This window comes from Sinohyriopsis cumingii, chromosome 3 (assembly GCF_028554795.1).
Source record: "Sinohyriopsis cumingii isolate HCF-2022 chromosome 3, ASM2855479v2, whole genome shotgun sequence".
Classification (NCBI taxonomy): domain Eukaryota; kingdom Metazoa; phylum Mollusca; class Bivalvia; order Unionida; family Unionidae; genus Sinohyriopsis; species Sinohyriopsis cumingii.
In genome coordinates, this window is record NC_142963.1 from 128469183 (window position 1) to 128481692 (window position 12510).

The following is a 12510-nucleotide window of genomic DNA, read 5'->3' on the forward strand; positions in this document are numbered from 1 at the left end:
GCCCCAGTGCTAGACATCACTGTAAACTGCCACACTGCAGACATTGTAGCAATATGACTGAAAAATTGTTAAAACTATGTTAAACATCAGAATCCCTCACTCGCGCACCCCAACTCAGGAAAACACATCCATAAACATGTAGGATTGTGAGAAAGAGGTAACCCAAATATAATTCTATTGTTGACAGCCTGTATCTCACCAGTGTTAGAAATCCTTATGGCACTCTCATGGACAAACTTTTAAGTTTTGCTATACAATTATTAAGTACTTCTGAAAGTGGGACAGGTATAAGTTATATGCATTTGCATGGAACATATAATAGAGAATTTTGGCATACCTCTAGGTTAATTTCACCTACTGTGACTAAATTGTGGTGTTAGAGAAACATAATGATGCCTAAAGGAGATGGCTGGTTAAAATGGCTGCTTCCACCAACACCAGCAGTTATTACTGAGTAGACAATACTATATTCTGAAAGAGCAATAAATGAATCACAAAATATATAAAGCAAAAAAGTTATTATTAAAGTGACTGTTTGGTTCTATGGCTTGCACTAGAGCTGTGAGAATTTTAGAAAACTTCAACTGGGTACCTGTCAATCTGAATGATAGGTTACCCGGGTATCTGATCACCAGGAAATTGTATAAAATGTTTACAAACCTGAAGTCCTCATTTTTTTAACTCTCTGTATCTGATATGTATCAATACCTAACACCATCTGCTTCAAAGTCCAAGAATTCAACCTTATTGTCTGAGTTCCCAAAAAAATGTTTCCTGGTCATCTGACCCTAGCACTTTTTTCCAACAAGATAATTTTTTTAAAATACAAAATCCCGAATTGATTTGTGCATCTGATTGAGCCAGTTTTGCACATTACTTGAAGTGCTTAGTACATTATATATATATATATATATATATATATATATATATATATATATATATATATATATATATATATATATATGAGTGTGTGTGTGTGTGTATATATATATATATATATATATATATATATATATATATATATATACAAACATATGTACAGTGTTTAAAAAGAACATTCTATCTCCCCTAATTTTAATGCCATTGAGATAGGAAACACATTTTTGTTGTTTTGAAATCCTCCATCATCATCTCATAAACTGTATAGTTATTGGAAATAATGTCCGTCTTGCTTTCCTTAGCCTCACTAAAATGCTGATGCTTATTTAGAGACTGAGCATTGGCTTTGTAAGTAACATTTTGATAATACAGCTTGAGAAATCTATTAAAGGTTGCAACTGAATACGTCATTTGTGTGGCAAGATGAAATAACCACCCTCTTCTATTTGCCACTGAGCCACACTTGCGGCATAATCAGAGGTTTGTCACATGGGAAAACAAACTATGGCATTAAAGTCAATTAATTACAGGAAGAGTCACAACTTTGTTTGGTACTGAAATTGTACCCATTTTTGAGGCTCAGTCAAATGGATTGTCAGCTGAAAACAAAGTGAGTGCTGTCTTAACAAGCATTGGCAGAAAACTTGTATACAGTAAATGGGTACCCTATGGCTCATTTTATTACCTGGGTAATTGTGAACGTGCGAGTACCCAAAAACCCATTGACAACTTTAGTTCATGCCCATTTTAAAGGCATAGGTTTTCCAGGGCTAGTAGTTTTTTCCATGTGTACTGCATGTTGTTCAGTAGAGATCTTGGTATTTTTGGAGAATAGGTAGAGCAGAAGTTTGACAGGAATGCTAAAGTATTGAGAAAGTTGATGAATTGGTTCTGTTTGGTTCATGAAAATGCAGGTTTTGAAACAAGTTTATCAAATAAAGATATTGACAGAAGACCAAACACACCTTGTAGACCAGTCTGTAAATGGACTGAGATTTACCAGAGTTGCTGTCATAAATGTACAAGGAAAACTTTGCTGATATTCCAGTAACTTGGAGCTTATTTGATGATGTGAAGAAATCACACAGTACATACAAAAATTATAATGAGGAGGAAAAAGCTGAGTCAGAACTCCTGTTCAAACAAAAACAACAGAAGCAATGAAAAAGAACAAAGAAAAGAAAGCTAGCAGAAAATGATTCAGAACTGAAAGCAAAGGGGCATTTTAATAAGAGCTTGAGAAGGTTTGCCAGTTGTTTGCAGAGGCCAGTGAAAGACTGAATTCTGCAGAAAAGAACAAGAACTTTAAGGAAATCAGTGTAACCATAGTCTTTTGGACGTGGCAAAATCAAACCTGCAGAAATTAACAGAAGAATTAATAAAGTGCAGACAGCAAAGAAACAAAATTAATGAGAAGAAAGGAAGACTGACGGATGACTATGCAAGTAGAATTCAGTGCTCCATTAGGATTAGTACTCCCATTAAAACCTTTACTTGTTCTTCAAAATGAAAGATATCTGTGAAGTTTTAATACTTTTTATCATGGCTATGCATGGACCTAGCTTTTCACTCATTAATTTTGGAGCGTTTTGGTGGTATTTTATTACTTGTTTACACCACAGCAGTTATAATTGTGTATGCATACACATTGTGCTTTTGGAAGTTAAAAAAACTGCTTTTTAAAATGGTATTTCTTGTATGACTAATATTATTTTCGTTTCTCCTTTGAATACGTTCACATTACATTAGGAATGTTAGCCTATTATCTTTTGATTACAGGCCTACTAAAAGATGAACTTTGTCTTTCCCAGTCTAGAGCAATAGAAAAGTGCATTAACTCTTGCCCATTACTTCCCCTTGGCACTGCCAGGTGTTGCTAGCTTTTAGCTTCACTGTTGTACAACCACGCATCATTTAATGCATCCTCCAACAGTCCTGCCAGTTTTGGGTTCCTGTGGGCCCATCCAACATTCCTTTGATTTATTGTGCAGATTGATTGATCTGCTGCAGGTTGTATACATTGTTTTAGAGTTTTTGCCTATTTTTGAGTGACTTTGTCATCTTTTGAGACTTGGTCTTTTAAGGTCACTATTCCACCATGTCATCATTGACCTATACAAGGTCATTATGATTTCAGATATCTTTTAAGGTCACTATTCCACCATGTCATCATTGACCTATACAAGGTCATTATGATTTCAGATATCTTTTAAGGTCACTATTCCACCATGTCATCATTGACCTATACAAGGTCATTATGATTTCAGATATCTTTTAAGGTCACTATTCCACCATGTCATCATTGACCTATACAAGGTCATTATGATTTCAGATATCTTTTAAGGTCACTATTCCACCATGTCATCATTGACCTATACAAGGTCATTATGATTTCAGATATCTTTGACTTTGTTCACTTATTCCATCTGTTTTGGAACTCTTATTAGCGAAATTCTGAAGTGCTGCGTCATATTAATGCTGAGTTTATTCGTATTTCATGTTCCTTTGATAAAATTGGGGTTTAGTTATTAACTAAGCACAAGTTCATAACAAGGCCATAGGTTTATGATATGATACTTTAACTGCTTTGTTAGTTATACCAGTGTTTTACCAGCTTAGTAATTCAATACATTACTTGCTTTTTGCTTTAATTTGCATTTTTTTGTTTCAGCAGAATGTCAATTTAAATGATCTATATGCAACTTCATAGCATGGAAGTCTACCATGACTCTTGTTTTGTTTATACTATGTATGTGTAGTCAGTGGAAGTCTGAGCAACCATTTTAGCTGATTAGTCATTGACAGATTTGCCAATTTATGCTAGTAGCTAGTCAGTTACATACTAATTTCTCTTGTATTGTTTCAGGAGATGTTTACTTTATGCACGAAATGCGTATTCAGAGTACCATATTTACCATATTTGTTGTGACACCATAAATTAATTTTAAAAGTAGTTGTTTTGTGCACTGTATGTTCTGGGACACATTTTTTACGAGTTGTAAGTTATGGGGCACCTTTTAAATCATTCGAAAATTACATGTCTGAAATTGCATTCCAACTGAAATTTTATTTTTTAAAAAAAATATAAAACTGTACTTGAGATATAACTCTTTAATCCACTGCAGCAGCATCTCATTGACACAACCCTTCTCCTGCACACGTACGATCTATTATTTTGGTACATGAATACTTTTTTAGCTTTCTCATACCATGAAAAATTGTTAGAGGCAACACACCACCTGAAGCAGAAACTGCAAGAACAAAAGTAAGATTTGTTCAAATCTGCACTAGTCTTGCTAATTTTCACACTTTTGACGCCCATCACATCGTCAGTCCATCCAGAAATGCGATCAAAGTACACTAGAGTTTCATCCATGTTAATGATCATATTGTTGGCGAAATAATCTGTTTCTCTTCTCGCCTTCACGAATTCATCACATGATTCTATTTTCTTCAATTTTTTTGGATGATGCTGTGTCATCAATGTTCGCGCACGAAGCACTATATTGTGTAACTTTAAAAACTAACATTGTTTCACTTATTGTAAAAATTTTCATGAATTTTGGTGAAAGGGAACCAAAGTTAGCTTCCATATCTTGGCTGTCTTTGTATATTCAAAGCAAAAAAAAAAAAATTGGCACCCTTTAAAGAGTCCATAGTCGGCTTCCGAGGTCAGCTTGCTTTGCAATAAAATAACCTTTATATTGATATCCTTTAAAAAAATCCGGCTTCTGAGTCCAAAGTCAGCTTGCTTTGTAATAAAAATAACATTTGTCTTTGATGTCCTGTCGGTAAGTTCAAAGAAGAAGTTTCCTGCTGGCTGCCAGTTGTGTTTATTTATCACCAGGGCTTATATGTTCTTGGCATCTGTAGTAATAATTAATACAAAGGTGCACTGATGTCTACGGGTAAATATTACGGATACTTTTGTAACCTACGCTGGCGAAAAGATTGTCACTTGCACTCAAGTGAATGTGTTTTCAAATAACGATTTTTATTTGTGAGATACTGTCCTACAGTAGACCTGGATATAAATTAATCTTGGCTATTTTGCACCTAACACCATGTCATGCATGAATGGCAGTTGTCTTCAATATATCGGTTGATTATTTCCTATCGTTTGCTTCTCTTCTGGCCTTCACAAATTCATCACATGATTTTATTTTCTCCAAATATTCTGGGTGACGCTGGGTCATCAACATCTGTGCACAAAGCACTATATTGTGTTGCTTTAAAATTTGTTCCATTGTTTCAATTTATTTTCAAAATTCCCATGAATGCAGTTGAAAAGGAACCCAAGTTTGCTTCCATATCTCGGCCATCTTTGTATATTCAAAAAAAATAAAAAAATCGGCTCACTTCACAGAATTCATAGTCAGCTTCTAATGTCGGCTTGCTTTGCAATAAAATAACCTTTGTATTGATATCCTTACAAAAAAAAGTAACCAAAGGCAGCTTCAGAGATCGGCCTACTTTGTAATAAAAATAACCTTTTGTCTTTGATGTCCTGTTGGTAGGTTCAAAGAAGGAGTTAACTGCTTGATGCCAGTCATGTTTATTCACCACCAGGGCTTCTATGTGCTTGGTATAGTAAGGATAATTATGTAACCCTAGCTGGTGAAAAGACTGTCACTTGCACTCAAGTGAATGTGTTTTCAAATGATGATTTTTATTTGCGAGATACTTTCATACAGTAGACTGGATATAATTCAGTCTTGATTATTTGTCACCAAACATCGTGTCATGCGTGAATGGCATCTTTATGATATCGGTTGACTATTTCCCTCTTGTTTACGATTTTGTTGGCTCCAGTTTTCAGTTGGATAACATGTTCAAACCGTTGAGCACAACCACACACAATTGTTTCTCAATGTTCATGTCAGTGAACAACATGGTGTGTGGTATCGGACATAATTGATACACGCTACAATATGGAAGCCTACGCTACTCATACGGATTTCATGGAAATATTTTATTCTTTAATGCTCATGTTGAAAAAAGAAATAAATGATAACACAAGGTTAGTTTCTTTCATTTTATTATCAATTAAGCGTTTTGTTTATCAATTTTATTGCAGCGTGGAGAGGGGAGCACAAATGCAATACAAATTTATTTCATTTATTAAGTCTTGGGACATGACCAAAGTGAGAAAAAAAATGTTTCACCATAAGTTCTGGGACAGGAATTTTTTTATTATTTTATCGTGTCCCAACATATGCGGTAAATATGGTAATTGTCCTTTTGGCACTGACGGGAAGGAAAGATGGAATAAATCAAGGAAAGACAACCTATAGTTTATTGTTGGTGATACCAGTTAATTGGGGAATATTCCCCAATTTTAGGCAGCCCACTAGGCATGTGTCGTTCAAGCATGGCCTTCTTAATACTGCCTTACCATTACTGGCTATTCAGCTATCACTGTCCCTCTTGACATTGCCAACTGTTTAGCCAACACTGGCAGTCCAGCTGTCCCAGCATGGGAACCTTTTGTTAAAATGGTCAAGCCAAATAGTTCATATGGTGGGTGTCTTGGTGATAGATCTGTCCATCTAGCTATGCTATTGGCATCTTATTATTACTATTCCAGAGATTTCAATGAGAAATCTGTCTGTTCAGCCAGGCCATTGGTGTGGCCGGTACCGGTAATTGCTGGACCATCATATATACTGTCAGCATCTGGGCTGACTACATGCAGTTCACACCGGATACATTAGATATAATGCATATTAAAGCTGCACCATCACTGTCCATCAAGCCATTCCAGCATGGGGACCTTTTAGTTGAATCAGTCCATCCATTTATGATTTACAAGGTTCTTAGTGACAGATCCGTCCATCCAACTGTACTGTCTGCGACTTTCCTTTTCTGTGATGGAGATTTTAGTGAGAAATTTGTATAGTCAGGCCTTTGGAGCAAACAGTACCGGTAATAGATAGAACATCTATACTGCCAGCATCCAGGCTGACCATTCACTGGACAAACCAGCTGGCAGTGCCAGACTTCTGTATGTTCACTGCTTGTCCAAATGGGAGAGTTGGTGACGTTTTCATAGGGATCGAATTGAATCTTCAAACCACCTGTTATGTCTTCTCTAGCACTGCAGGTATACCCAGTTTGGTCTCGACGCACAGTGAGTTCAGCTGACCTCCTTTAAATCCACCATCCTTCACATCTTACTCAGATCTGACCATGGAAAAGACTGAAGTTTAGCTTTCAACCTGCCATCAAGGACATTTTTAAGGTGTTGGCTAGTTCAGAATGCCCTCTACCCCATATCGCTGCTTTAAAGAATTATAGATTTCTATAAGGAGGAAGAGACGGACTTATGGTGACAAGCCTTCTGAACTGATCTCCTGGCACTTGACAAGAATGTAGTTCTGTTTATATGTATACTCATCTGTTTTATAGGGCGGACAAATCTAATGTATGCCTATCAGAGCTTATTCGGGATGTCATTGCAGACTCACGGCAATAGCCACGCTTGGGAGGTAACGTCCAGGATTGCAAGGGTCAATGAGCTGGGCTGCTGACCATACCATGGTCAATACTTTGATAGGTTTTAACAATCTACTCTTGATAAAACATGTCGCATGTATGCAATCCATGTCTCTCCAATCTTATCATACCCTCCATTTCTGGACGACCTGGTTTGGGTCACCATTTAAAACCTGCCAACTCTTACAATTTTGCCGTAAGTCTTACAAAAATTACCTTAAAATACGGACTTATGGCATACTAGCAAAACTACAGAAAAATTATCATTGCCAAAAAGTCCAAATAATTGGTTCATCTGCGTTTTTTTTTTTTTATCTGTGTTTCATCTTAGAATTAGTAAAATTGGTCAGGGAACCAGACTAACTTTAGAAAAGCACCCTAGACGCTTTAAACTGCTCCTATTTGTTCATGTGAAGCGTCTGCATGATCAAGCTGTTGATTATAGAATGTTAAAAAAATGGCATCCAGAAAGTGATGCATGTTTAAGACAAAAGGGAAAATAAGCTTCTAGAAAAGTGTTAATAATCAACACAGAAGAATAAAAAGGTGTACTCATATTTTTTTGAATATCTGCTAGAAAGGAAAAATTATGAAAATTGGGAATCGTGTGCCAATTTGAGTATGTCTCATTGCAGGAGATATGATTGTTGCCATCATGTGAAATGGCAATAGCCACGCTTGGGAGGTAACATCCAGGATTGCAAGGGTCAGATTGAGAGATAGCAACAAGCCATTGAGCTGCATAGGATTCTAACTAGAGTTTGTGCAACTGTACTAGTGGTAAATAAAGTCCACACGTACTTTACAAACTTTTCAGTTGAACATAATGTTTATCATCGATGTGTCAAACTTTTAATTGTTTTCTAGCTTTACATAGCAGTTATTGATATTTTGTTTCACCTTACTGAAAACTGTTCAATCTTACGGAAAAAAATCAACTGCCCAATACTGAGATGGACTCGTCAGGGTTGGCATGTCTGCCATTTGCTTTGGAGGAAGAATAGCGGAAGTACGGAAGCATTCAGCTGAAGAACTGGAGTTGCCTCAACCAATTAAAGATGGAGACAGCAAAGTCAATCCAACCTTCCTTTCAGTGGGACAAGTATGCAGTCGGTTTTGATCTGACCGATGCATATCTTTCATATCCCTATCCACCCTATGTCACGAACATTTTCTCAATTATTTGCTTACCGTGACACAATTTATCAGTTCATCGTTCTTCCCTTTTGCCTCAACATCAGCACCTGAGCTTTTACTCAGATTTTGGATTGCATCAGTTTCCTATTCTGCTTGATATCATTTACAATAATGGCAGCATACCTGGTTGAAATCCTACAGAAACAAATGGTTCTATCCTACTTTAAGGCAGGAACGGTCTCTCTTCTTGATCATCTGGGCCTTTTATTGAACTGGAAAAGTCAGTTCTCCTTCCATCCCAGAACTTTGTCCATCTGGGTATGACGTTCATTACATTGCAGCTCCCTTGTGTTTGCATTACCAGAATTGATGGAACTCACTGTGAGAGAGTTCTTGCAACTCCATGGTTTATTCATTGCAGCAGCAGACTTGATTCTGCTGGTGCCTTCTTTTTTATGCAGACCTTGCCAGCACAATGGTGCCACTTTCTCTTATTGATCAAACAGTCATGATCAAGCCTGAGATTTAATCATTCCTGCGTCAGTGGGCCAACCCAAGTCAGCTGACCACAGGATTCCCACTGGAGAAGTCCCAAGTGGAAATAATTGTAGGTACCGACGCCAATGCACATGGTGAGAATGCCCACTTGTTGCCAACCTTCACTTCTGGGGAATATCAACATCCTTGAAATGAAGGCTGTTATCAATGCCTTTCACTTCTGAAAAAATCGAATCTGAGTCAAAAATGGTCCTCATTATGTCTGACAGTTCTGTGGTGGTGACCTATCTCCTCAAACAGAGACACCAAATCAACCGACCTGTGTATTTTGATTTGGCAGTTTCTGCATTGGTACAACAAATTCCATATCAACATACCAATCAGACACATTTCCAGCAGACTCAATGTCATGGCTGAGACTCAATCCAGAAGTAGTCAAGTCCTTGACATGGAAAGGTCTCTCCATCAATTGGTCTTTGTGCACTTGGGGGGTGTATGATGATCGAGCCCTTGGCGACGAGGTGGAATCACAAGTTACCAACCTTTGTCTATCCAGTTCCAGACACAAAAGCTTGGGCTGTGGATGCACTATCAATCATTTGGGAGGGATTGTGGGTATTTGCCTCCCCTCCCTTGGTGCCAAGTGTGGAAAAAATACAGAAATTATGGAGTCAGAATGGAAAGATGATTCTGATAGCCATCTAAGATGGGACAAGTCCAGGATCACTGATCTACTCATTCTAGCAGTAGATATGCCCAGGAAGATTCGGACTAACCCAAATTGTCTCAGTATCCACGGTCACAGGTCCTTCCCTGTCGGGACCCTGCTCTTTTTCTACACACTGGCTCTTATCAGAACAACCTTGTGAGAGAATTCAAACCTTTGATTGTGGAGAGAATCTTGAGAACAAGAAGACCATCCACTCAGAAGGCGTATTAGGGAAAGTGGCGTCTTTTCAGGGACTGGTGCCATACCAACAACAACACTGTCCCTCTGCATGCCTTAATCCCTCGACTCGCAAACCTTTATTCTGGCTCTTCGAGGAGAAACAGTGGGGCCCCATTCTCTATCAAAGGCTATTGCCTAATGATATTGGATCCATTGTGGCAGACATGTTTTTGAGTGGGATGTACACCTATCAATATTTGTCTCAATTGGCCAATATCCCTCATTTTGTCTCCAAATTGAACCAATCCTGGTTTTTAACATGACTCGAATCAAACCATTCCAATCGTTATCCTTCACTTTGCTAATGTCATTATCATACAAGTAACGTTTCCTGATATCTTTAGCTTCTGCATGCAGGGTAAGAGAGCTGCAAGCCGTTGTCAACCTGAACACTCTTCAGTTCAGATCAGAGGGTTCAGTGTTTCTCTTAGCTGTATGTTAGTCACATGTCAAGTGACCCCAAGCTGTGTTGCTTATATAATTAGGAGAATGGGTTATTGTTTGCATGGGGCAATTCATCTGTTCTTCCATAGAAGAATGTCTGAGGTAGAGGTTGGATGCTCAGCATTTCCCTCCTCATGTTTATTCTCCTGATGTAATGATTTGGGAAAGTATTCAAAGGAGAAAGCAAATTTTTAAGTAAATTGTTTCTCTGAGTAAACTTACCCAAACACAATACTTAAGAACCCTCCCAACAACCCCGCCATGCAAGCATTCTTGTCAGTATCTTGTTCAGCTAAAAACTAGTAACACATGGCGGTGCCAAGGGGAGGTAATGTGCAAGAGTTATTGCCCATTGTTGATTGATATAGACAGGGAAAGACGATTTTTGTGTTCTGGTAGGGCTAGATTTGCGAGGTAGCAGGCTAATAATCCTAACGTAATGAGATTGGTAAGAATTATTGGAGAAACATAATTTACTTTAAAATTTGCTATTTTTTTCTTCATTTGCTATTATTTTCTTCTAAACCATGTTCTTAAAACATAATGGTCATAGTTAAAAAAATTTGAATGGGAGGGACACCATAAATTAGTACACTGCATTTAACCTTTTAGAAATTTTTGCAATGGTTCAAGTGTGTTTTGCATGACATATGTAGTGGCAGGTAGAGATAATTTAGAATTTAGTATCTAGCTGACTTTGGCGAAAGCTTGTATGTATTTGCAAGCCAGCACGTCTACATTTGTGTTATCCAATCATAATGCAGCTTCATCCCATTTGATTATTTGTTAAATTTCTTAGATTAAGTCTTTCTTCCTGGTATTCTTTGGGATCCTGCTGCACATGATTTGTGGTTTTGTGCCAATATTGCTAGTGTCAAGTTTGGATGGTGACAAGCTAGTCCATGAAATTACATATAAGACAATTTGGTAATCATGCATGTGGCTTTAGGGCTGTTCCTTTATATTTGAGAATGTAATTGGTTTGTAAATCTTGTTTTGTTTTGATCAACATAAAAAATGTTGTGATAACTTTGCTGTTGTATTACAGTGGATATAATATTTTATTATATTATTATAATGTATTTTCTTTGAGGAAAACAGACTTCATACCATGTTTCTCTTTTACAGAATTTTAAAAGAAGTACAAGATCATCCACAAGATCATCCACAATGAAAAGAAGAAACGGGGTTGGTTTAATTATAATTTGGGCTTTTTATTAATTTTGTTCTTAACAGTCGGATATTAGTATACAATTCAGTTGATAATACCTGAAAACAGCTTAAATAGTAGAACAAAGCCTACATTTAATCTAATTCATGTGTATTGAATGAAGGATGCATTCTTATAAGTCGAGTCCAACTTCAAACAGTATAGACCCAGAACTACTGACATGTGCTGGGAGATCAGGGTGTCTGTTTGTTTTACTGATCACTTCTGACAAACTGCACAGACACATTATGTAATGGTGGATATGGGTCTATGCTGTTTGAAGTTGGAAATGAATATATACAGTGATATATTGTATCAAGTTTTAGATTTCCTATATTATGTTTGATATTTTTTTAACCAGAAGAAATAGGTGGGTCCATTTCTAGATTTCAGGGTCTGTTGTTATGAAATTTTGAGGTTTTGATTTGGAAGGCTACCAGTCACATTACATCAATCAGTGGAAATAGATGGTCCAGATTGGGACTGAGACAAATACTTTAACCATCTGAACAGAGATTGCTATCAATGTCTTTGCTCTAGCTCTTTCATGAAAAAGAGTGAATGATTTTCTAGTTGTTCCCTGGATTTATCTTCATTTTGCTTGTAATGTATCATGTTAATTCAACTGATTATGCGGAAGATAAATGATGAATATGTTATCAGTGCAGAATCTATGAATGCATTCTTTATTGCAAATGGAAGTTTTTGGATGATGATTTGTCACACACAAGTGAGACATTGCAGCCACTTTTTCAGTGGTGGCATTAACATTTTGTTAATGATTTTGGTCAAAGTTTTTCAGCTCTGTTGGTCATGAACCAAGAGATTATGGGATGGTCTTTATCTGCATCCATCGGTTGTCTATCCATTTTAGTACAACTTTGTTATCACTACTCCG

At 37.0% G+C, this 12510-nt stretch overlaps 1 protein-coding gene across 3 annotated transcripts in view; it reads left to right on the plus strand.

Annotated features, from left to right (window-relative positions):
- The window catches only part of LOC149803820 (uncharacterized), a 101807-nt gene that overhangs the window by 14647 nt on the left and 74650 nt on the right, over positions 1-12510 (plus strand). For all 3 annotated transcript variants that reach the window (XM_089953632.1, XM_089953633.1, XM_089953634.1), the window contains exon 5: positions 11531-11590. In XM_089953632.1, coding sequence (XP_089809758.1) covers positions 11531-11590 — 60 coding nt within the window. The remainder of the gene's footprint in view (positions 1-11530; positions 11591-12510) is intronic.